The sequence below is a fragment of the Amblyomma mixtum genome, chromosome 3 (genome assembly GCF_055824585.1).
Source record: "Amblyomma mixtum isolate Tamu chromosome 3, ASM5582458v1, whole genome shotgun sequence".
Lineage (NCBI taxonomy): Eukaryota > Metazoa > Arthropoda > Arachnida > Ixodida > Ixodidae > Amblyomma > Amblyomma mixtum.
Window position 1 is genome coordinate 306,530,767 of NC_143014.1, and position 20,940 is coordinate 306,551,706.

Consider the following 20,940-nt stretch of genomic DNA (forward strand, 5'->3'; position numbering starts at 1 on the left):
AGTTCGTCGGCCGGCGCGCCCGCGGGCGGCGTCGTTGCCGAAAGCTCGGCTCGCTCAATGATTGGCTCAGTAGCTCGCGAACTGAGCAAGCAAGGCTGGAAAATCGAGCAGCGAGCGTCTGTCCTGCGACTGAGCGAGACTTTATTCTCACGTTTGCATGCAGCATAGGTGAACAAATTTAGCACACATATATGCATCGAATATCTGCTGCCTTACAGCGTTTATTAAACTCGTCCTCGACGTCACCGTTAGCGCGGAAACCGCGCATATCTTTATTTCACTACGAGACATGGTTCACAGTACAACGTACAGTGAAGAGAGTAGCACCTCAGCGCTAGCCAGTTCGAAAGCACTCTCAGCTCTGGCATCGATATGAAACCTGCCAGGCTTAGCGACGAATACGACATCCAGGGAGCAGTGCAAACTTGTCGCCCGGCGCGCTCGCGGGCAGTGTCATTTCTGAAAGCTCAGCTCCCGCAATGCTCAGCAGCCAGCGACTTGGGCTCGCAAGGCTGGAAAACTGAGCAGCTAGCGGCTGGACTGCGACTGAGCCCACGTTTGCAGCACAGGTAAACAACTTTTAGCTCACATACAGTAAAAGCTCGTTAATTCGACACTGATGGGACCGCGAAAAATTGTCGAATTATCCGAATGTCGAATTTTCGAATGAACAACAAAAAACAATGTTTGCCGCAACAGGACGTATACCTTTATTTGGCAAGGAAATCTGTAATCACCGTCTGCTTTTTCGAGCGAATTTGAGCGACTACGATAGCTCTAACAGCTGCCAGGTGCTCCGCGGCACACGCGCCGTCAGGGATTTGTTCACAGAAGTCCTCCCGCACAGACAAGGCTTCTCTGCGGCTCCTTTCACCGTGCACTTCGGCATTTGGGACAACTGCTCACAATCGTAAATCGTCGTCGTTGTCAGCGCCTGTCACTTTAATTATTTCATCCTCGGTCAGCTGACAGGACACAAAGGCGAGGCGCGCAGGCCCTGCGCGCTACCCACCCGAAAGCAGCGCGGGGAGGAGGTGGGGAGGAGGTGAAGGGAGCGCGGCTCCCCGCTTATCTGTTTTTTCAGCCAGCGTTCGCGGGGACGGCGTTGTTGCTGGGACGCGCGTCTTATCTTTTCTCTTTATCTTTCCTCTGATCTTTTAACTCTCCTCTATCTGCACATGGCAGCGGTGGTGGCTCGGCTGAGCCAGTAGGCAATCCCTTGCAATTTCCTTTCACCCTTCTCTCAGTCGCAACAAAACAGCAACAACAAGCAGCGCAGTAAACACGCTGACAAAGCGCGCATTTACCAAAAAAGGCGCCGTAAATAACCGCGATCGTAGCGACTGCTGCGACACAACAAAGCACAAAAAAAAGACGCCAGCCGCTTCGGCCGCCGCTAACTCGCTTCCTCGGATGGATGGATGGATGATAATATGACCATACGGATGGCCTATCAGCCGTACAGTAGCGCCGCTCATGGCAGTTTTTTTTTTCTTTTTGCTCTCGGCAAACCGGCTTGGCGGGCTGCGGAGTGAAGTCGAATTAACCGACGCACGGCAAAATTTGTTCGAATTAACGAGAGTTTCGCCCCATAGTCTCCTATGTATAATTGTAGGGACCTCGCGCGCGCGTCGAATTATCCGATTTTCCGAATTAACGGGGGTCGAATTAACGAGCTTTCACTGTATACGCTTGGGAAACCGGCTTCGTTGCGGCCACCTTAAGGTGATTCTTACGCTCGTCATCGAGGCCATCGTCACCGCTCGTGACGCACTGGCTGAGAACTACAATTCGAGTGCGTGCTAAAACAAGCTGCTCGTATTTCGCGGAACAATCTGAACTCGAAAACACAGTTGCTTCTATCGGCTTCCATGTGGGCTCTTGCTCAATTGTGAAAGTACACGCGAGCAAGATGCGGCGAGTGCGAGCCGCTGTTGCATATCAGCTAAAGTGTGACGCAACTATCGGCGTAGTTTCGCAAAGCAGTTGATATCAAAGTTATCCGCTTGTACGGGTCACAGTTAAGCCCTCAGTTTCGTGTAAATCTCCGTCGAGCATGCCCGCGTCAGTCAAAGTAATGCATCGCAGCTGCTCTCAGTCCTACCGCTCACGTCCAACATATCCTTGATATGCACCAGCTTGAGGTACGGTGCATTTCTTTGCCCGTTTTGTCGCAATTAAGAGATTTTAGCTGGCAGCAAACGAAATTTCATTCCGTCAACAGCGTCGTCTGCGCCGTCGTCTGCTCCATCGTCTGCTAGAACATCCGGGGCACCCTGGGTGATGGGATCACAGGATCGCAGCTTCTACAAAAGTATTTAAAAGCGCTTTAGTGTTCGCACTTAATAAAAAAAATAAATTTAAAACAATTGAAATATTTTTCTTCTGAACATAATTCAAATATTAGTAGTAAAAAAGCGCATTTGAGTTGCAGTTTTTCAACGACGCAAAAACAAGGGCAAAGCCGCTGACGCCGGCGCCATGTCAGTGCGTGCGTTGCCTCACGTTTTGTGTTATTTGGATTTTCATGGCATTGTTTGAGTGCTTGTGCGGCGGACATGTGTGAAGAACAGAAGTGTGTTTTGGAAGCCAACGACGAGTATTACGCCCAGTCAACATCGGTGAGTTTGGACGGGCAAAGCCGTGAAGAAAGGCAGCGCTACGACGTCTTGTCATCTGGAAAGGCAATGAAGACGACGGCGCGGTTTTACTAAGCCTGGATGAGCTGCATGATTGGTGAGTACCGTCACCGCTTCTCTATTACTGATCTGTATTCACACGCGTTATTAGTGTGCGGCTATATAGGGATGGCAGTGGAGGCAGTCTGCGTGCCTGGCGGTGCCTGGCGGTGCCTGGCACCCGCCAGGCACCGCCACCGTCGAGGCTGCGTTCAGCTCCCCCGCGCGGCCAATTCCTCGTCCCTGTCAGGAAGGCTCGCCCCGCGACTGCGAAGGGATGGCGTCTGCTAGCGGCTGCCGCTGTTCGTAGGGGCGGGATTTCGACCTATTCATTCATGAGGCTGAAAAATTCTTTCGACGAGCGAATGTCAGGAAAGGAACGAAGCTTTTTGAAGCAGGCCATGTACACACTGTGAAAGAGGTGGTGTCGTGCGACGGGAGCGAAGTAGCAGCCCGGTGCATTGCGCAGACTAGCATCACTGCGCCACCGAAAACGATCAAATTAACGCTAATAAATATTTTTTTATCTAATGCCTATCAGCGCTGCACTCTCACTCATTTTTTTTTTTATGTAGCTATCTTCCAGTAGACTGCTTGTAGCCGCGAGCTGCAGTTGCAAGGCAGGCAAATGTAAACACGCTGCTGCCGTTACCGTGTTTTTGGAGCGGTGTGAAACGCTCTCCAAAACGAGCCACCCGCAAGCCTGCAGTGTTCCTGCATTTAAAAAACTTACCCTAAACTTTCAAAGACGGCCAGGCGGCATAACATTGAAGGTAATTAGAAAAGTCCAGTTTTTGAGCGAGCGGCGCAAACTTGACTTCATAACATTCTCGTCTGCCGCAACTTCGGTGTTCGATGTGAAATGCCCTGTTCAAACTACGCCTTGAAATGATGTACCCATGGCGTAATCTGCCGCTCATATTTTCTAATTTTTCCAGCAACTGCCAGGTCCTTATCGTTGCAACACGTGCATCAGTGTTTTGATGATATGAGATGTCCAATGAACGAGCTTTTGCAAGCAGAAAAGGATGCAAGCTGCGGCGAAGCGCCTGTGCGCACTGAAACTCCTGCGAAAAACATAAAACTTTTTGACTGGGATTGTGCAAAAAAGGAGTATCCCAGCTATTTCATGCAGGATTCTTGCAGAATGCGTGTACTCAAAAAGCGGGATTTCATTCCAAGCTTTGTTTAATTTCTACACATTCAGTACAAGTACCCTAAATTTTCGACATTAGCATTGTACTAAATTATCACCCAGTCGTTCAGATGTGGATGCAAAGCTTTATCAGGAACATGTTGCCGTTTCCTCTGAAAACGTGCCTTTACTGTCGAAAAAGACGCTGGACGACAAGGCGCAGTGGAAGCGAGCAAGGATGCCGCGCATAACTGGAAGTAAGGTAAACGATTCTTTACTGCGCAAAATTTCGGCTTCTTCCACAGGCGTGACTGCGGGCGAGTTATGCACGGCTTTTCAAGACCACATATTGTTTACAGCCATGCATGAGTCAAGTAAGCTTCTGCATGGGTTTGACCACTGCTTGACCAGAAACCGCACGTGCGTGTTGCCCGTCGCGAAGGGTGGGCAGTCTCCCAATGTCGCGTCGGAAATCCACAAAACCTTGTCCCAGGCGAATTTATATATGCATTATTGCATCCTGCAACACAGCAGTGTGTCCTGCTGTTGTTATGTGCCATTTTTTGCTCGGTAAGGACGCCCAGAACTGCTTCGGGGCGGCGCGCAGCACAGCGGGAGCTGTCGGGCTGCCCCCGCCTTCCTGACAGGGACGCGCGCGCCGCCGCCAGTGGCGCGCGCGTCGCGCTGGAGTTAGATGCGCAGGGTGCCTATAATGCGTTGCCTGAAAAGAACGGACGTATAGCCTGCGTGACAAGTCTTGCTTCATAGTCTGCGTTTAGTACTCAGGTGCCGTGGTAAATAAAAATGCCACCAGAGATCACAGCAGAGTTATGCGGTCGCTTGCTAGCGCTGCGAAAAACTACAATGTTTACTACATTCAACTGGCATGGATTTGTACTGCGTAGAAGACGACGATCAGTGCCGCGGGTGAGAGCGCTTTTGCGTGGACAGCTGAGAACAGGCGAGGGAACTGACAACGGGTGATTTTGCTCGCGGCTGGTACCCATCGGATGGATTTGTGCTATTTAGAAGATTATTATGAGCGGCAGTGCTGCGCGATGAAGCACTCGCGCTAGGCGAACTGCGAACAGACGACGGATGGTTTTGCTCGGTGTTGGTGCTCATCGGATCAGTGCTTACTTCTTAATATTCGTCATGCAAATTATTTTGAAGACAGTGATCGCATGTGGAAGGCTGGCGCATATGTACTAGTCATTTGTAAACTTTTTATCTGTGCTTCCCCATTGGAACAGAATTTGGCAATATTATGTCAGTTAGGTCGTTCTTGTGTCTTCCCTGAACTGTAGGCGTCCATGCTTCCTCTCCTTCAGGGCACTGAACTGTTGGGGATGCAACTGCACACTTATTTGGGATTTCAAGCTTTTTGCTGTATGCCTCGCTTATGCGGCCCGCTTTCAGGTCGTTCGCAATTGGTGATGGTTTGTTATTCATTTTCACTTTCTCTTATTTATTCTTGGTTGACTGCCGGCAGCAGTTCTCCGCGCTCGGAACTGTTCCCAGGCACGGAACCCTACCCACAGACCTCCCTGCACCTCACTCACCAGTGTTCTTCGGTATTTTTTTTTTTGCTCTTGCCCCTACTTGCATTACCACTCGACAAATGTTTTGCTGTTTTTATTTGTGTGGAATTTGTTAAATGCACTACTAATTTTCGTATCATGCTCAGTTGTGACGTGAGATATCGGGCTCCTTGGTATTGAATGCATGTCTTTTGCATTTTCTCTTCTCATTTATGCAAGGTAAACTGGTCGACTGGGTGCTATGTTCAATTTAAGAATACATTAGACGCTGGTGCAAGGCACCCTAATAGTAATTAACTAAAGCCTGCGCATGCTATATTCGAATAGTTGGGCTCTTTTCATCATGCATAAGAATAAAGCGGTATTCCAGCCAGCTCATCTTTCAATGTGGTTATGACAGTCATGTAAATGTACTCAAAGAATGTGTATGGGTGTTTCACATACAATCTCCTTATTTATTTTGTCATGGGCCACCTCATTGCTTTTTGTGTTCCTATATTAATACCTCATTTTAGTTTCTGAAGCAGTCGACAGTTTGTTTTGTCGTCATTCATGACATTGTCACTGGCACTGACAGCTGTTGGTTGGGACGTATTTATCTGCAGTTGCCAGCTGCCAGCATCTGCTGGGCCATGCGTGCTTCCTGCCTTCAGCTGTGCCATCCCTCCAAGCCATTCATGGTAATTATCTTTTTCAGTTACGCATACCTTACCTGCCTGTTTTGAAAAATATTTTCAACATAGGCTCACTGCTGTGTTTAAAAATGCATGCAGAACTCTACATGCACTTTACAGCAGTACCTCAGCTTATTACATGAACTGCAAATTTGTACGAAATATAGCCGCACATGTAGCTCTTGACACTGCGCTGTTATTATAAAGTTGAGCCTGCTTCAGGTGCAGTGACTATTCCACACCTGTTGCCTTTTATGCATGTGTGTCCTCTAAAAGGGCCAAAATGTTCGTTTATCTTTTAAAAACGTTGTGCTGTACAATAATACTTTAATGGTATTTAGTGCTTGTACATTGAAATGTCAGTCAGTAAAGTAACATTGTATGATGACACCAAATCTTGTGTGGCATAGCATCCTTGCAGCGTACTTGGCAAGCTCCTGTCAGCGCAGATGTATTGCTGGTTTATTGCTGTGGCATGTGGTTATACTGTACAGTTTGTTATTCTCGTGCATTGTTGCGCTTACGAAGGAACGGGGACACAATCAGGGACGACACAGAACATATGTGCGCAAACTATCAACTGCAAGTTTATTTCTGAGTGCATGTATATATAGGCATTGTCAAGACAAAAAACAAAAACAAATCCGTGAACACATCGTCATGGCACGAGAATAACAACCACCAACTAGCCCAATTTGAAACTCTCCTAATGTACAGTTTGTACCTCTACGTTCTTGACAGTATCCTTGAAAAATTTTAAATTGGTTTTTGAGCCAAGGAAGTGACAGAGTAACTGTCTCACATCTTGATAGGCACCTGAACAATGATGCAAGGGAAGGGATAAAGGAGGGAGTTAAAGAAGAAAAGAGGTGCCGTAGCAGAGGGCTGCAGAATAATTTTGGCCACCTGGGGATCTTTATCCTGCACTGACATCAAACAGCATGCAGTTTAGCCTGTGTTCACTTGGGCCTGCATAAAAAAAAACGAGCAGACCTTCTTAGAACTAACATTTCATTGCACCAGCTACTTTGTAGCTTTGACTGCAGTGACCTGAAATCAACTGTTGTTTACTTTGCACAACCCACATACCCTGAACAAGATGTGATGATGCTAGACGAGGTGACCCTCTCTGCATAGCAGCAGGTTGGTTCAGGAAATGCGAAGACTCATGGAGAACCGCTCAGTTATATTTGATTTCATGTTATTGTAGTATTAATGGTGAGTTGTAGTATAAGTGATGAATTCTTGCAAATGATTGAGGACATCAATACTCAGTGTGAAAATGAGAGCTAAATCAATACTTAATAATCAGGAAAGAGGCCTTTTTATGAAATGCAGTAAGGTACTGGAAGTCGAAACAGAATACACCTCGGCCAGGTCATGCACAGATATAGAGCATTTGAAAGAAATGGTTGGGAGAATAAGAAAGGGGTTTATTGCCTTAGGCATGCACTCAGAAGTTACGAGCAGCACCTTGCAGTATGCTCAAAAAGAAATTTTAAACTGCTTTGCCTTTGCTAAGCTGTCGGGAAAAGTGGGGTACTTTACAAAGGGCTTAAAATTGAGAACAGTGCGGTGAACCACTCAGGAAAATCATAGGGTTAATGATAAGAGATTGGGAGAGAACTGAGTTGGTTGGAAATAAATGCGAATTAAAATCTGAGCGGGAATCATAAATGGACATAGGCAGGACATACATTTTTTAAAGAAGCTGGCTATCCTTTTGGATAGTGGAGCGGTTACTCACAGCAGGAAATTGTGCTGTTCTTGCTTTCATTTTATGGACATATGCTTTGTGTCTTACATCTCTTGGCCTGCCATAGGCAGCATATGCTCATAATAAATTTTTACCTGTCTAATTATGTGGCACAGGGAGAATTGAACTATATAACCTCATCAATGCACACCCTCTCTGAAGTGAAATTTGTCAGCCCCGTCAGTCACCACATTGATGCATGTCACCCCAAATGGGAGCCGTCATGGTGGCTGAGTGGTTATTGTGCTTGGCTGCTGACCCGGAAGAGGCAGGTTCGATTCCAGCCAGTTTTGATTCCAGCTGTACTAGTCTCATTTCAATGGAGACGAAATGCTAGAGGCCCAGGTACCGTGTGATGTCAGCACACCTAAAGAATTTTCCAGTCCTCTACAATAGCGCCCTGTATAGCCTGCGCCGCTTTGTGGCATTAAACCCTTTAAAACCAAGTAAAGTAATGAATACATCATTTCCAAAAATTGTTTAAATTTATTATTTTCTAAACGTTAACAATTTTCTGCACCTGTTTTCCTTCGTCTTTCCCTCTTATTTCCTCCCTCATGCTGAGTAACAGGTCAGTGATTTTAAGTAAATATTTTGTTCATTTCATTAGCAAAGTTTCTCTGTCTCTCTCTATTGCTTTGCTTTTTGTATCTGCAGTATAGTATTATGCAGAAATATGTCAAGATTAGATCCAAGAGATATGGTCTAGATTTTAAGTTCTATAGTCAACCACACATTACTTATTACGCTATCAAGGCTTTTTTTTGGCATGTGCTACCTGGTACAGAACTGATGTGGCCTACAGCGGTAAATATTGTTTGAATGTGCATAAATTGAATAGGAAGGCAAATTTCCCATTTGACTATGTAAATAGATTGGGCAATCATGTGCTCACAAAGCTCATAAACTTTTCTGTTTCCAAAACTTTCTGTAAAAGGCACTGACTCACTGAAATACACTGCAGTTACTTTTGCCTAATCCTGATATTATTTACTGAAGATTGGTTTGAGGGAAAGTCCACTGAGCTCGAATGAGTGCACGGCAGCTTGTCTTTGTCCAAAGTATTTGGAGAATAATGAATTTTGTTACCTGGCAGAGATAAAGCAAGGATGGCAGTGTTTTGTAATGTCCACAGGGCATTCTTCCAAAGCCCAGTATGCATGTAATTCCTTCATTTTGTGCAACATAAAATGTCTTCCCTTTACACTCATGGTTGAAACAAAATGCTATTTGAATACTTCACCACTCAAAAAATGAAGGCCATTGTGCTGCTCTACAAAATATCAGGCTGCAGCGGTTGTTGCGAGGCAAATTCACCAGGTTGTCATCATCATCAGTCTAACACCCAATGCAGGGCAGAGGCCTCTCCCATGTCTCTCCAATTAACCCTGTCCTTCGCCAGTTGTGGCCACCGTATCCCCACAAACTTCTTAATCTCATCCGCCCGCCTAACTTTCTGCTGCCCCCTGCTACGTTTGCCTTCTCTTGGAATCCACTCTATCACTCTTAAGGACCACTGGTTATCTTGCCTTTGCATTACATCTCCTGCCCAAGCCCATTTCTTCCAAATAACCCACGTTTTTTTCACACCTATTTGTCAGGCTCCGCGTTTTTTTCTCACCTATTTGTCAAGCTGCAAGCCACTTGCACGCTCTACAAACCTATTTAAAGTACATTATCCAGCATTGTTGGCATGGAGTGTGTAGTGCTAAAACAAAAAATAATACAATAGCTGATGATCTGCTAGAGCAACAGAATTCCAAGAGTTTGAGAAGGGCAGTGGGAGAACTAGCAAGGCGGGATAGCGAAATTCGACAAGCAGTGGACAGGGATCCTGCAACTTGTAGAGGACAGGCAAATTGGAGACTTGTGGAAGGGGCTGTAGTCTTGAGTGCGCCTAGCCGGCCTTGTGATGCATTGTATAGGGCCCTTTGTTTTTGAGTAAAACTGGTTTCTCCTGATTGTTGCATTCCAGAAAGATTCATCAAGATTGGGTTAAACCCAAGTTTCACGTGCAAATGTGCCTGTAAGAAAGTGTAGATTGATAATGCATGAAGCTAAAGAACCACTGGAGAGTAGTGGATACGTCTCGTATTTCTTCGTAGCTATATTGTTTAAACAGTGCTGGCTATTTTAATTCCTTTTTAATGCTTTTTGCTTGTCGAGTTGCATAAAATTTTAGGATAAATTGAAAACTGCAGGTAGGTTTAATTACAATAATTATACCCGTATTTCTGAAGCTCTGTTCGAAGAGAGGTCCACATTTTGTGTGCATGCTTTGAATTTGATTATTTTCACACTGCAAAATGGAGGACAGGTCTGCTGTGAGAGTTTTTTTGCAATGAAGCGAGAGCAAGTGGTGCGGAATGCTTGTTACTGTGTCGCCCTGCCAATATTTCTAGAACCCCTGGGACCACTGAGCTTGTGAGTATCTATGACTCAAAAGGTCGGAGCTGATTGCCCATTCCGTGGTTGTCTGTATTAACCGGTGCAAGGCCAAGGGCTCATAGCTAACAAGCATATGACACCATAGAACTAGATGCAGTCAGGCTGGGACTGTGCAGTATGTCAGTGTTAACGAGGTCGTGATAAACGAGGTTTACTCTGCGAAGCTAGTGTGAAATAATAATTGTTCTTATGGAAAATATCGTTTTTTCTTAGTCATTGCCGCAATACAAGCATATCAAATCTGATATCTCTCACTCATCCCTCTATGTTTCAGTTTCAAGGGACCAAGAGTTGCGTGGAAGTCGTGCAAGCCACAAAGTTGCGTGCGGCTTGAGCCAGCAATCAGGAGCAGGCTGGGAATTTGCGAATTGCCAGTGGTATTCGCTCAGTCAAGCAGGCTTTACTGTAAGTACAGTGTTTTCGCCATAGCATTTCTTTGAAAAGTACGCATTGAGCTTGAATAGGACAAGCTGTCGGTCTAGTTGGTCTGATCCTTTGTGGTTGACAGAGCTTAGAAACACAGACTGGGGTCAGAAAGAAAAAATGTGAGGGCACAGGTGCTGACTACAGATTTATTCCAGAATCACCGAAACACTGCATATATAACCAAAACACAGGCGCCAACAGGTGGCAATTTTATGCACTCGTGGCAACAATAAGTGATATGGCCAATAGTGGGAAAACAACACAAACTAGAAACAGAAACCAAGACTATAGAGCAGGGAAGGATGAAACCATAACAAGGTTAAAGGAATAGTTTTAAGCAAGTCATTTTTAAGACCACCAGCACGTGAAACAGTGGAACGGTTTGACCAAAATTTTCAAGTACTGGTCTGATAACACGGAACTAAAACACTACACGCAAACACAGATCAAGGGCAGTGAAATAAAAGTAAAATGGCAAGAAAAAACATGCCGTGAAAAGAAAATGGTGATTGGGCAAGCAAACAAGAATTGGTGGTCTACAAAGGTGAAGTGAGCTAAAAAACTGAAAGAATAAAAGGGGAATAAATGCGCATGAGCAACAAAGGTGAAGCCAAGAATTAACATGGCTACAGGAGGAAGATGAGCTACTGTAAAAACGAGAGATAAAATATCAATAAATGAAATGAAATTTAAGCGCACACGAAAAACGCACACAAGAGGAGATACACACAGGACAGGCGCTAACTTCATCTGATTTATTCGCAGGTAAGAGAGCGAAAATATATACATAAAACGAGGCATGCGCAGTAAAGAAACAGATCGTCATATCACAATGCGTGCTCAAGGTATCTGTATTCTGCCTGCAAAAGATTAACTGATGTATCACTCACACAGTCATGCCCCCTCTTCCTGATGTGAAATGCTTCTAATAATTCACGTGCCGTCTTATCACTCGGCTCGGCTCTGCAGTTCGCACAATGGTCAGCCAAATGTGTCCCTCCACCCCTTAATGCCCGCAAATGTTCCCCCGCCCGGTCATTGACACACCGCCCAGTCTGGCCTATGTAAGCCCTACCGCAGGTCAAAGGTATCTCGTAAACGACACCGGAACAGCAGTCGACATACTTCTTTGAGTGCTTCTTCCTGCAGCCACTCTTCTTTTCCGTGCATGAAATGCGTGAGCAAAGGTAGGCAAGTTTCTTCGGTGCGGAGAACACCACAGGAACGCCGTGTCGGCTTGCCACCTTCTTCACATGATGGGCAACCTTGTGGATATACGGAACCACTACTGGTTTAAACGAGTTCCTTTCTAGTACGTTCGCTTTGGCGAACATGACCTGCTTGGTTTTTCGAAGAAGGGCCTCGGCCACAGAAACAATGACCGCGCAGGGGAACCCAGCCATAAGTAGCCGGCGTACTTGCTTATTAAAGCTACACTGCATAGCACGCGGGCACGACTTCGAGAGAGCAGACCCCAGGCATAGGCCGGCAATAGACCTCTTAACTGTTTTGGAATGAGCGGAATCAAAAGGTAAAAGCTCTTTCTGTGCCCTCGGAGCGTACTCCCAACAAACATGATCAACTCCTATAGTAAAATTGACATCTAAAAACTGCAACGAACCTTGTAAAGGGAGTTCGTGCGTAAATCTCAATCCCCTCCCGTTCTGCTGAAAGCTCTCCAGGATGCTGCCAACTGCTTCGGTGTAAGAAATGTTGTTTAGTTTTTTCAAAACAATAAGAAAATCGTCTACGTACCTAAAAACTTTCAGCACTCCCTTCCCATTAAAGCTTTGCTCAAGGGCGCGGTCAATAAAAGCTAAAAACAGGTTACAAAGCACAGGGGCTACGCAGGACCCAATGCAGATCCCTTGTCTCTGACGATAAAATTTATTCTCAAAAGAGATAAAAGTGACACCTAAATAAAACTCAAGAACGCGCATAAAATTGTCCACTGTAAGACCGCATGAGTTCTGGAACTCCACCTCTCCGCTTTCTTCTATCGCGCTCCTAACATCACCGAACAAAACATCGTGGGGCACAGAATAAAACAGATCTTCCACATCTACCGAGAACATATACCCAACTGCAGAATTACCCTCGAGAAACTGTACAACCTGCAGCGAGTTTTTTACAGTAAAGGGGTCATGGACCTGTAGAGAGCCTAGGTGTTTCTGCAGGTACCTACTGAGGACGTGCCTATGTACCTATGTCGGCGCGGTCATTGTTTCTGTGGCCGAGGCCCTTCTTCGAAAAACCAAGCAGGTCATGTTCGCCAAAGCGAACGTACTAGAAAGGAACTCGTTTAAACCAGTAGTGGTTCCGTATATCCACAAGGTTGCCCATCATGTGAAGAAGGTGGCAAGCCGACACGGCGTTCCTGTGGTGTTCTCCGCACCGAAGAAACTTGCCCACCTTTGCTCACGCATTTCGTGCACGGAAAAGAAGAGTGGCTGCAGGAAGAAGCACTCAAAGAAGTATGTCGACTGCTGTTCCGGTGTCGTTTACGAGATACCTTTGACCTGCGGTAGGGCTTACATAGGCCAGACTGGGCGGTGTGTCAATGACCGGGCGGGGGAACATTTGCGGGCATTAAGGGGTGGAGGGACACATTTGGCTGACCATTGTGCGAACTGCAGAGCCGAGCCGCAGCTGAAGGAGATAAAGATTCTTGGCAGGAGCGGTGATAAGACGGCACGTGAATTATTAGAAGCATTTCACATCAGGAAGAGGGGGCATGACTGTGTGAGTGATACATCAGTTAATCTTTTGCAGGCAGAATACAGATACCTTGAGCACGCATTGTGATATGAGGATCTGTTTCTTTACTGCGCATGCCTCGTTTTATGTATATATTTTCGCTCTCTTACCTGCGAATAAATCAGATGAAGTTAGCGCCTGTCCTGTGTGTATCTCCTCTTGTGTGCGTTTTTCGTGTGCACTTAAATTTCATTTCATTTATAGCTATGCACCATCTAGCCCAAACAGAAGTTTTGTTAAATTATAAAATATCAAAATGTGAAATTCAATTAGTATTAAAGATAAAAGCAAACAAAAACGCGAAAATAGAGGAGTTGGCAGAAAAGTCAAGGCATGCAAGATGTTTTTAAAACCAGGGCTAGGTCAAACATCCTGAAGAAAGGCAATCTTTTTTTCTGAGGGTGTTCTTGCCCATTAATCCTCGAGCCTCAGAATCCCGGCGGCTCCCACCAGTTCATGTCGGCTTATTCTGGTGCTTTTTTAACACAATGGCACTTTTTCGAACATGGGTGGCATGGCTTTTTTCGGTCACAGTTTTGGCAATGGACTTGCAGATTTAGGACGTGCTTGTAGGCCAGTTGGTTGGAAATCGTTAGAAAAACCGCAAAACAGAATGGGACAAAGGCAGGCAAAACACAAGGCGGTACGACAACTGAACATTTATTGAAGAAATGAGTGCTCATATGGATCAGTTGCGCATGTAATCTGCAAACAATCATTGCAAAAACAACCTAGGGAGGGAAACAAATTCCAATTCTTTCTGAAAAATGGACACAGAAGGCGTGCTATCCCACCTATCTGGCTTCGACCTCAGGATGGCAACAGCCTTGAGAATTTCTTTCCAACTGGCCCTTTATTCATCCAATAATAGTGTGCAGTTCAGTTTAGGTTAAGTCTTTACAACTGGGACAGTGGACAGGCAGGCAAGGTCGTCCGGGCCTACCCAAGGAATGCTAATACTCTTGCAAGGGAGTGTTTCACCATCTACCAATTTGGCCGGTATAAAATCGACCACAGCTGAGAGGAATCGTGTACACCACCCCCGTTGCACATGGCATGAGGCATTCAAAAAGTACCGCCAACGGGCATGTTGTACGAGATTCCCCTCACCTGTGGCCAGTTTTATATCGTCCAAAGTGGTAGATGTTTACACATTTGTTTGCAAGAGTATGCGTGTTCCTTGAGTAGACCCGGAGGCATTTGCCGTCCCACTCACTGTCTCATTGTAGACTGCTATCCCAAACTGAACTGCACACAGATTATTGGATGAAGAAAGAAGCAGTTGGAAAGAGAAATTGTCGAGGCTGTTGCCATCTTGAGGTCAGAGCCAGATAAGTGTGTCAGCACGCCTACTGTGTTCATTTTTAAGGAAAATTAGCGTTTCTGTCTGTGTTTCCCCCGGTTGTTTTTGTTTCGTTTTTGAGCAGGTGATTGTCATATTTGCTCAGCTCTATGGTTGCCATTGAATTTTTTTGCCTCTTTACGATTGTTTGCAGATTACACACGTGACTTGTCTATATAAGCACTGCTGTTCAATAAATTTTCAGTTGTCAGTACGGCCTTGTGTTGTCACCTGCCTCTGTGTGATAGTTTTGTGGTTTTGCTCTTTCCGACTGGCAGATTCCCGAGAAATGTACCCGATAAATCAATCTTATGCTCCCTTATCCTTTCATTGATGCCAATGTATACCTTGCCGCAAGACAAAAGGATTGATTAAATGCCCTCCGCGCATGGCGCTAAGGGTTTTCTGTGCTGCGTGGTGCAGCGTCTTTTTTTTTCATTTAGGATTCCGCAACTGCAATAGGTGCTAGGGGGTCAGAAAAGGCAATGTCTACTCCTGCTTTCTCTCCGATTTTCTTAAGGTTCTGTGAAATTTACCTTTAGAAAATTCGAGAGATAGAGTAGATGCTTTTTTTGCTGCCGCCCCCCCCCCCATCACCTATCACACCTCTCTAGGATCGTCAATGAAAAAGAAAAAAGAAACAGGCTGCACTGCATTGCACAGAAACCCTTAGTGGCATGCACAAGAAGTGCTTTCTCAATCCCTTTTTCTTGCTGCAAGGTATACATTGGCATCAATGGAAGGCTAAGAGAGCATTACACTGATTTATCGGGTACATCTCTTAGGTACCTGCAAGTCCACTGCTGATAATGGGACGCAAAAAAGCCATGCTGCCCAAAGTTCGAGAAAGCCACTGTGTTAATAGAGCCCCGTAATAAGCTGACGCAATGCAATGGTGGAAGCCGCAGAGATTTTCAGGCTCCGGGGTGAATGTAAAGAACACGCTTGGTTTCACTCGGAGGATTGCCTTTCTTTGTGGACGTACTTGATCTAGCCCTGGTTCTACATGTGTGTTACATGCCTTGCCTCTTCTGCCAACTTCCCTCTTTTGGTGTTTTTCCTTGATTTTTGCCTTCATACTGGTTATTGAATTTCACTTTTTTATATTTTATCTCTCGGCTTCACTGTACGTCATCTTCCACTACCATCTTAATTGTTGGCTTCACCTTTGTGGCTCATGCGCGTTTTTATTCCCCTTTTATCCTTTTAATTTTTAGCACACTTCACCTTCGCTTGTTGCTTAATTCTCGTTTGCTTACCCAATCGCCATTTTGCTTCTATTGCGTGTTTTTTCTTGCCATTTCTCCTTCATTTTTTTTTTCACTGGGCTTGGTCTGTGTTTGTGTATAAGGTTTTTTAGTTCCATTTTATCAGACCAGTTCTTAAATATTCTTTCGGTCAAACCTATCCACTGTTGGCAGTCTTTTAAAAATGACTTGCTTATAAATTTTTCTCTCACCTTGTTCTGGTTTTATCCTGTGCTGTGTCCTCTGGTTTTTGCTTCTAGCTTTTGTTGTTTTTCCACTACTTCTCATACCACTTCTTGTTACCACGAGTGCATAAATCGCTGCGTGTTGGTGCCTGTGGTGTGGGTATTTATGCAGTATGTCGGCAGTTCTGGGAAAAGTTTTAAGTTCAGTGCCTGTGCCATCATCTTTTTTGTTTCTGTCCCTTGTCTGTATGTCTGAGTGCTGTCAACCACAATCGGTGCATTGAGCTGACTGCTCTGCAGCTACCCATGTGTATGCAATGAAGTGGCTTCAAGAATAATGTACACAAAAAAATTGATTCCTTAAAATTTCTGGCATGTTTTTTAGGAAAACATTTGGCATTTAAAGGGCTAAGAGTGCTCTGAAAATCTAAAAATTATGTGCTTCTTGGGGCCTTTCCTCAAATTTCACATCACCTTGTAGCGTGATGCAAGACGTTCAAGTTGTTACCCACAGTTTACTTTTTTGTTGCCCACTTATTGGCTGCCACCTTCTTTGGGAGGCAGTGTCATGGGGTTTGGGAGACAATCTGATTCCTGTGTGTTGGCTGAAGCTGTCTAAGCTTTTGGATGTGGGGAGCAGGGTCACGGTGCCAACTTTTGGCTGTAACTACAGTTTGGCCATGACTGTTAGTCCTTTTCTGTGATGCAGTGTCATTTATGTAATGCATAATTTGATGATGAAGCAGTCTCAGGGGTTGCGGTGCTCAGCTGTTGACTTCAAAGACACAGGATCGATCCTGGCCGCGGCAGTCGCATTCTGATGGAGACAAAATGCTGGAAGCTTGTGTACTGTGCGATGTCAGTGCACGTGAAAGAACCCCATGTGGATGAAATTATCAGAGCCCTTCACTATGGCATCCCTCATAGCCTGAGTCACTTGGGACATTAAACCCCATAAATCCAAACCCATTTTGGTACTTCTCAGCTTCGCCGCTGGCCTGCAGCCTCCCACAAGTTGACGAACGGCAGTTTTTACACCATTCGTAAATGCCTACATAGACGCTACATCATTGGTGGCAAAGGTTGCCAGATGTGCAAGCGTTTCCGGTAGTTTTTCTCTGTTGCTTTCGTCAGGCAGCTTGCAAAAGATGTTTTACTAGGCTAATAAACGGTGAGGTTCTTTGTGTTCTTAAGGTGGTGCAGCGTGATAAAACAGACACATAATAGCCATGCCATGCTTTTTTGTAGCCAAAGGCAATTTTTCGCCTTATTCTCATCATTTGCCTTTCATGCTTCCTCGAGGGACGGCAGTTGGAAGAAGGTCTCTAGAGCAGCTCCTTGTCTGAAGAAATGCCGAGTGGCATTCTTCAATCCTAACTGCCCATCAAATGGAAGAGCAGTTGTTTTCTCCACTCCACAGAGTGGAGACGGAGTATCGAGTTGAGGCGCACTTCTGAATTCGGCGGTTAGCCTTTCATAGGCAGCAGATATGCGCAATAAACTTTATTTGCTGTTAATCTTCCAGTTAAACACCAAATCCTCCTCATTCCTCATCAGTGCACACACTGTGTAAGGAACTTTGTCACTCCATTTGTCACCACTTTGATGTATGCCATCCCTAATTCAGGGGCTGTATAATTTTTGAAATTTTGTTGAAATTGCTTGAAAACCTTTGCAATTTCCTGCACCTCTCTTTTTCCCCCAAGTCCCAAACCTACGCAGAGTGCAAGTGGGTTTTTAAACTCCAGCTAAATTTTGTTATTCATCAAAGGGCTTTTCTCTCTACTGCTTTGCTGGATGTATCTGAAGTATAATATTATGCACCAGTGTGTGAAGCTTTGCTCCCAGAGCTATTAGCCCGAGGTAGTAATTTTAGAGCATTGCGTTGCGTTCTCAGCCTGGTTGCGTTTTGAGCCTGAGTTGTGCTGATTCCACGGATAGAACCCAAGTTGGCAGCCTCCAATGCAGCAGTGTATCCCAGTAGTTGCCATGGGAGCCGAGGTGGTTAGATAATGGAATAAAATAATAGCAGGTGGCAGTGTGATGCTCGAGCACCACAGCTCGAAACTAAACTATATCGATCAGTATATGTATATCTGTCTGGCAGGCATTAAAGTCTGGCTGCTTAGTCACGACATTCCTGTAAAATTAGTGGGTGAACCGTTTGGCATGAATGTACCAGATGGTGTCATACGATTCAGCCTGTCGTGCAGCATAAACTTACTAGTTAAGTTAGAGCCTTTCTTGCAGCACGGATTCGAACTGACAACCTATGTTAGGTGTATTAATGCTCATTATTCGATCTGCTCATTTTTTATATTCAACCACACTAACATTACTTATTACCCCATCTGTGCAGATTCCTTCTGGCACTATTTGAAGTTGAAGGGTTGCTCGGCTGAGGATCTCCAAAAGTACCACAAGAAGGTGACGCGCTACCTGGCACAGAAGTGCTGTGGCCTGCGGCGGTAAATATCTGTTCAAGCCAATAGTCTCTTGTTATATGCATGAATAGATTGGGTAAGCTCATGTGCTTACAAAACTCGTAACTTGACTGTATTTCCTAACTGTCTGTATGGTACACTTAGGCACTGGAATAACCTGCAAATCGCACTGGAATTTGCCTACTATAGTGAGATACTGCTTTACCCAAGTTCTGCTTAAGGATAGTCTGCTACTGAGATGACGCACAGAAGATTATATTTATGAACCAGACTGTTAACAGCACTTATGGACCACATTAGCAGACTGTTCTGAGACCGCACACAGCCAGGCTTTTCAGCGTGGAAGAGGCGGCTTTAGACAAGGCAGGCGAGCGCTCTGTTGCTGCACATTAAGTAGCTGTCGGATGAATCTCGAAAAAATATGAACGACGCGCCAGGAATATGACTACTACAACCCTTCGGAGATGTGCAGTGCACAGTATACGGCCATGCCAGCGACATGTCTTTCTGTTCAAACTTTCTCTAAAACCGCTGTCACTACGCAGAAGCAGGTTGCAGTATCTGTACTAAGAATCTCTTAGTGAAGCAGCGCAACGGCACAAGGCCAAGGGAAGAAGGGGACAAAAACAGCGCTGAACTGACAACAAATGTTTATTCCGGATGCTAACAGCATATATATACTCTTTTGCACCTTAGAAAAAACAAAGAAACAGAGAGCAGCAGAAAGTATCAATCCCAGTCATTATGCGCATGCAGCTGTATCGCGTGTACATCGATCATTTGAAATCGGGAAGTTGTGCTCTTTCACCGAGATGGCAACGGAAGGAGTGCTGATACAATTCGCACCCAGCTTCATGATCTCAGATGCCTCAATAATCTCTCGTGTAAGCTTATTCTTGTGTTTGGTAACAACTTGGCTGTTTTTGAATTCTGGGTAACATGAACAGTCACGACAGTGAGTACCTATGTGGCGGGCCGTGTTCTTGACATTGTTTGCGTGCTCTTTAAGTCTTTCATTAAGACACCGGCCAGTTTGGCCGATGTATGACCCACCACACTTCAACGGGACTGAGTACACCACGTTGTCTTGGCATGGCACATACTTCATCCTGTGGTTTTTCTTGCAATTATGACCAGATTCCGATCTTTTATCCGGGCGATTAACTCTCGCACACAAGCCACTCAGTCTGACAGGAGCCGAAAAAACAACATCTACTCCTGCCTTTTTGCCTATTCTCTTCAAATTGTGGGACACAACATGAACATAAGGTATTACTGCCAGATTTTTTTGCTTGGAATGGGGGACAGCTTTGCCCTCCTTCAGCTTTTTCAATATCCCTTCTGCTACTGATGCCAGAATATGAAGGGGGTATTTTGCGTCTGTTAGCCTATCAACCTGATTGGAGAAACTAAATTCAAACTTGTGTGGGCAGGATTTTTGCATGGCATTTTGAAAGCATGACGCCACAATGCCTCTTTTAACAAGCTTCGAATGGGCTGAGCTGTATGGAAGTAAGGGCTTTTTACCCCTAGGATCAAATGCCCAGCATACATGGAAATCAGTAAAATATAAGGTCAGATCAAGGAACTTAAAGCGATCATTCACAGCCACTTCATGCGTAATTTCCAGCGGCGAAAGCACTTCACAGAATATCGCGCACAGGTCATTCACTTCCGCAGCGAAGCTAGCCGGGTCACAATCTAGTAAAATTAGGTAATCATCTACATATCGGACCACTCTTGCAAATGTTGAGCTCATGAGTGATTGTTCGAGTGCCCTGTCAAGCTTAGCAAGGAACATGTCACTTAGCAATGGAGCGATGCAAGATCCTATGCAGATCCCATTCTTTTGAACTGTTTTTATTCAAAAGAATGGGATCTGCATAGGATCTTGCATCGCTCCATTGCTAAGTGACATGTTCCTTAGTTCAAAAGCCCGGCAAAATTCAGACGCATCATTTGAAGGAGACCTATAAATAGCGCCGCATATAACCTTCTCTGTGCCATCAGTAGATCGGCAATCAATTTCTATCCAAACCGATTCGCATTTACTCACATTCAAACACAAATCAAGACGTCTTTTGTAAGCAATGTGCTTTGAAATGTAGATAGCCGAACCACCATAGGGGTTATCAACACGGTGTGCGTATTCGCATGAATAGCCAGGAAAAGCATACAAATCTTTATCAAGGGATGATAGCCAAGTTTCAGAAAATGAGATGATGGAAAATTGATGCTGAAGGGAAGTAAGCAAAGCGGTTATGTTATCGTAATTCTTCCGTAGGCTACGAGCATTGAAGTGGATGG

The 20,940-nt window shown here is 45.1% G+C and overlaps 1 protein-coding gene across 3 annotated transcripts; it reads left to right on the plus strand.

The window, feature by feature from the left end:
• Window positions 1-2,372: 2,372 nt before the first annotated feature.
• Window positions 2,373-20,344, plus strand: LOC149355504 (uncharacterized). 3 transcript variants are annotated; one of them, XM_089583817.1, is made up of 6 exons: window positions 2,373-2,736; window positions 5,306-5,387; window positions 5,960-6,034; window positions 10,507-10,637; window positions 18,549-18,657; window positions 19,771-20,344. In XM_089583817.1, exons 1-6 carry the CDS (start codon window positions 2,721-2,723, stop codon window positions 19,982-19,984), a joined length of 627 nt encoding a protein of 208 aa, XP_089439943.1. In that variant the 5' UTR covers window positions 2,373-2,720; the 3' UTR covers window positions 19,985-20,344. The 3 variants fall into 3 exon arrangements, with proteins under 3 accessions (XP_089439943.1, XP_089439944.1, XP_089439945.1); XM_089583818.1 differs by having other exon boundaries at window positions 2,375-2,736; window positions 5,309-5,387; window positions 19,771-20,343; XM_089583819.1 differs by lacking the exons at window positions 5,306-5,387; window positions 19,771-20,344 and having other exon boundaries at window positions 2,382-2,736; window positions 18,549-19,764.
• Window positions 20,345-20,940: the final 596 nt, after the last annotated feature.

Excerpts from the sequence above, each read along its gene's own strand:
- LOC149355504 (XM_089583817.1), top strand. Across the intron at positions 5,388-5,959 it reads TCACTCACCAGTGTTCTTCG|TTGCCAGCTGCCAGCATCTG; the intron begins GTATTTTTTTTT and ends ATTTATCTGCAG. Across the intron at positions 6,035-10,506 it reads ATCCCTCCAAGCCATTCATG|TTTCAAGGGACCAAGAGTTG; the intron begins GTAATTATCTTT and ends TCTATGTTTCAG.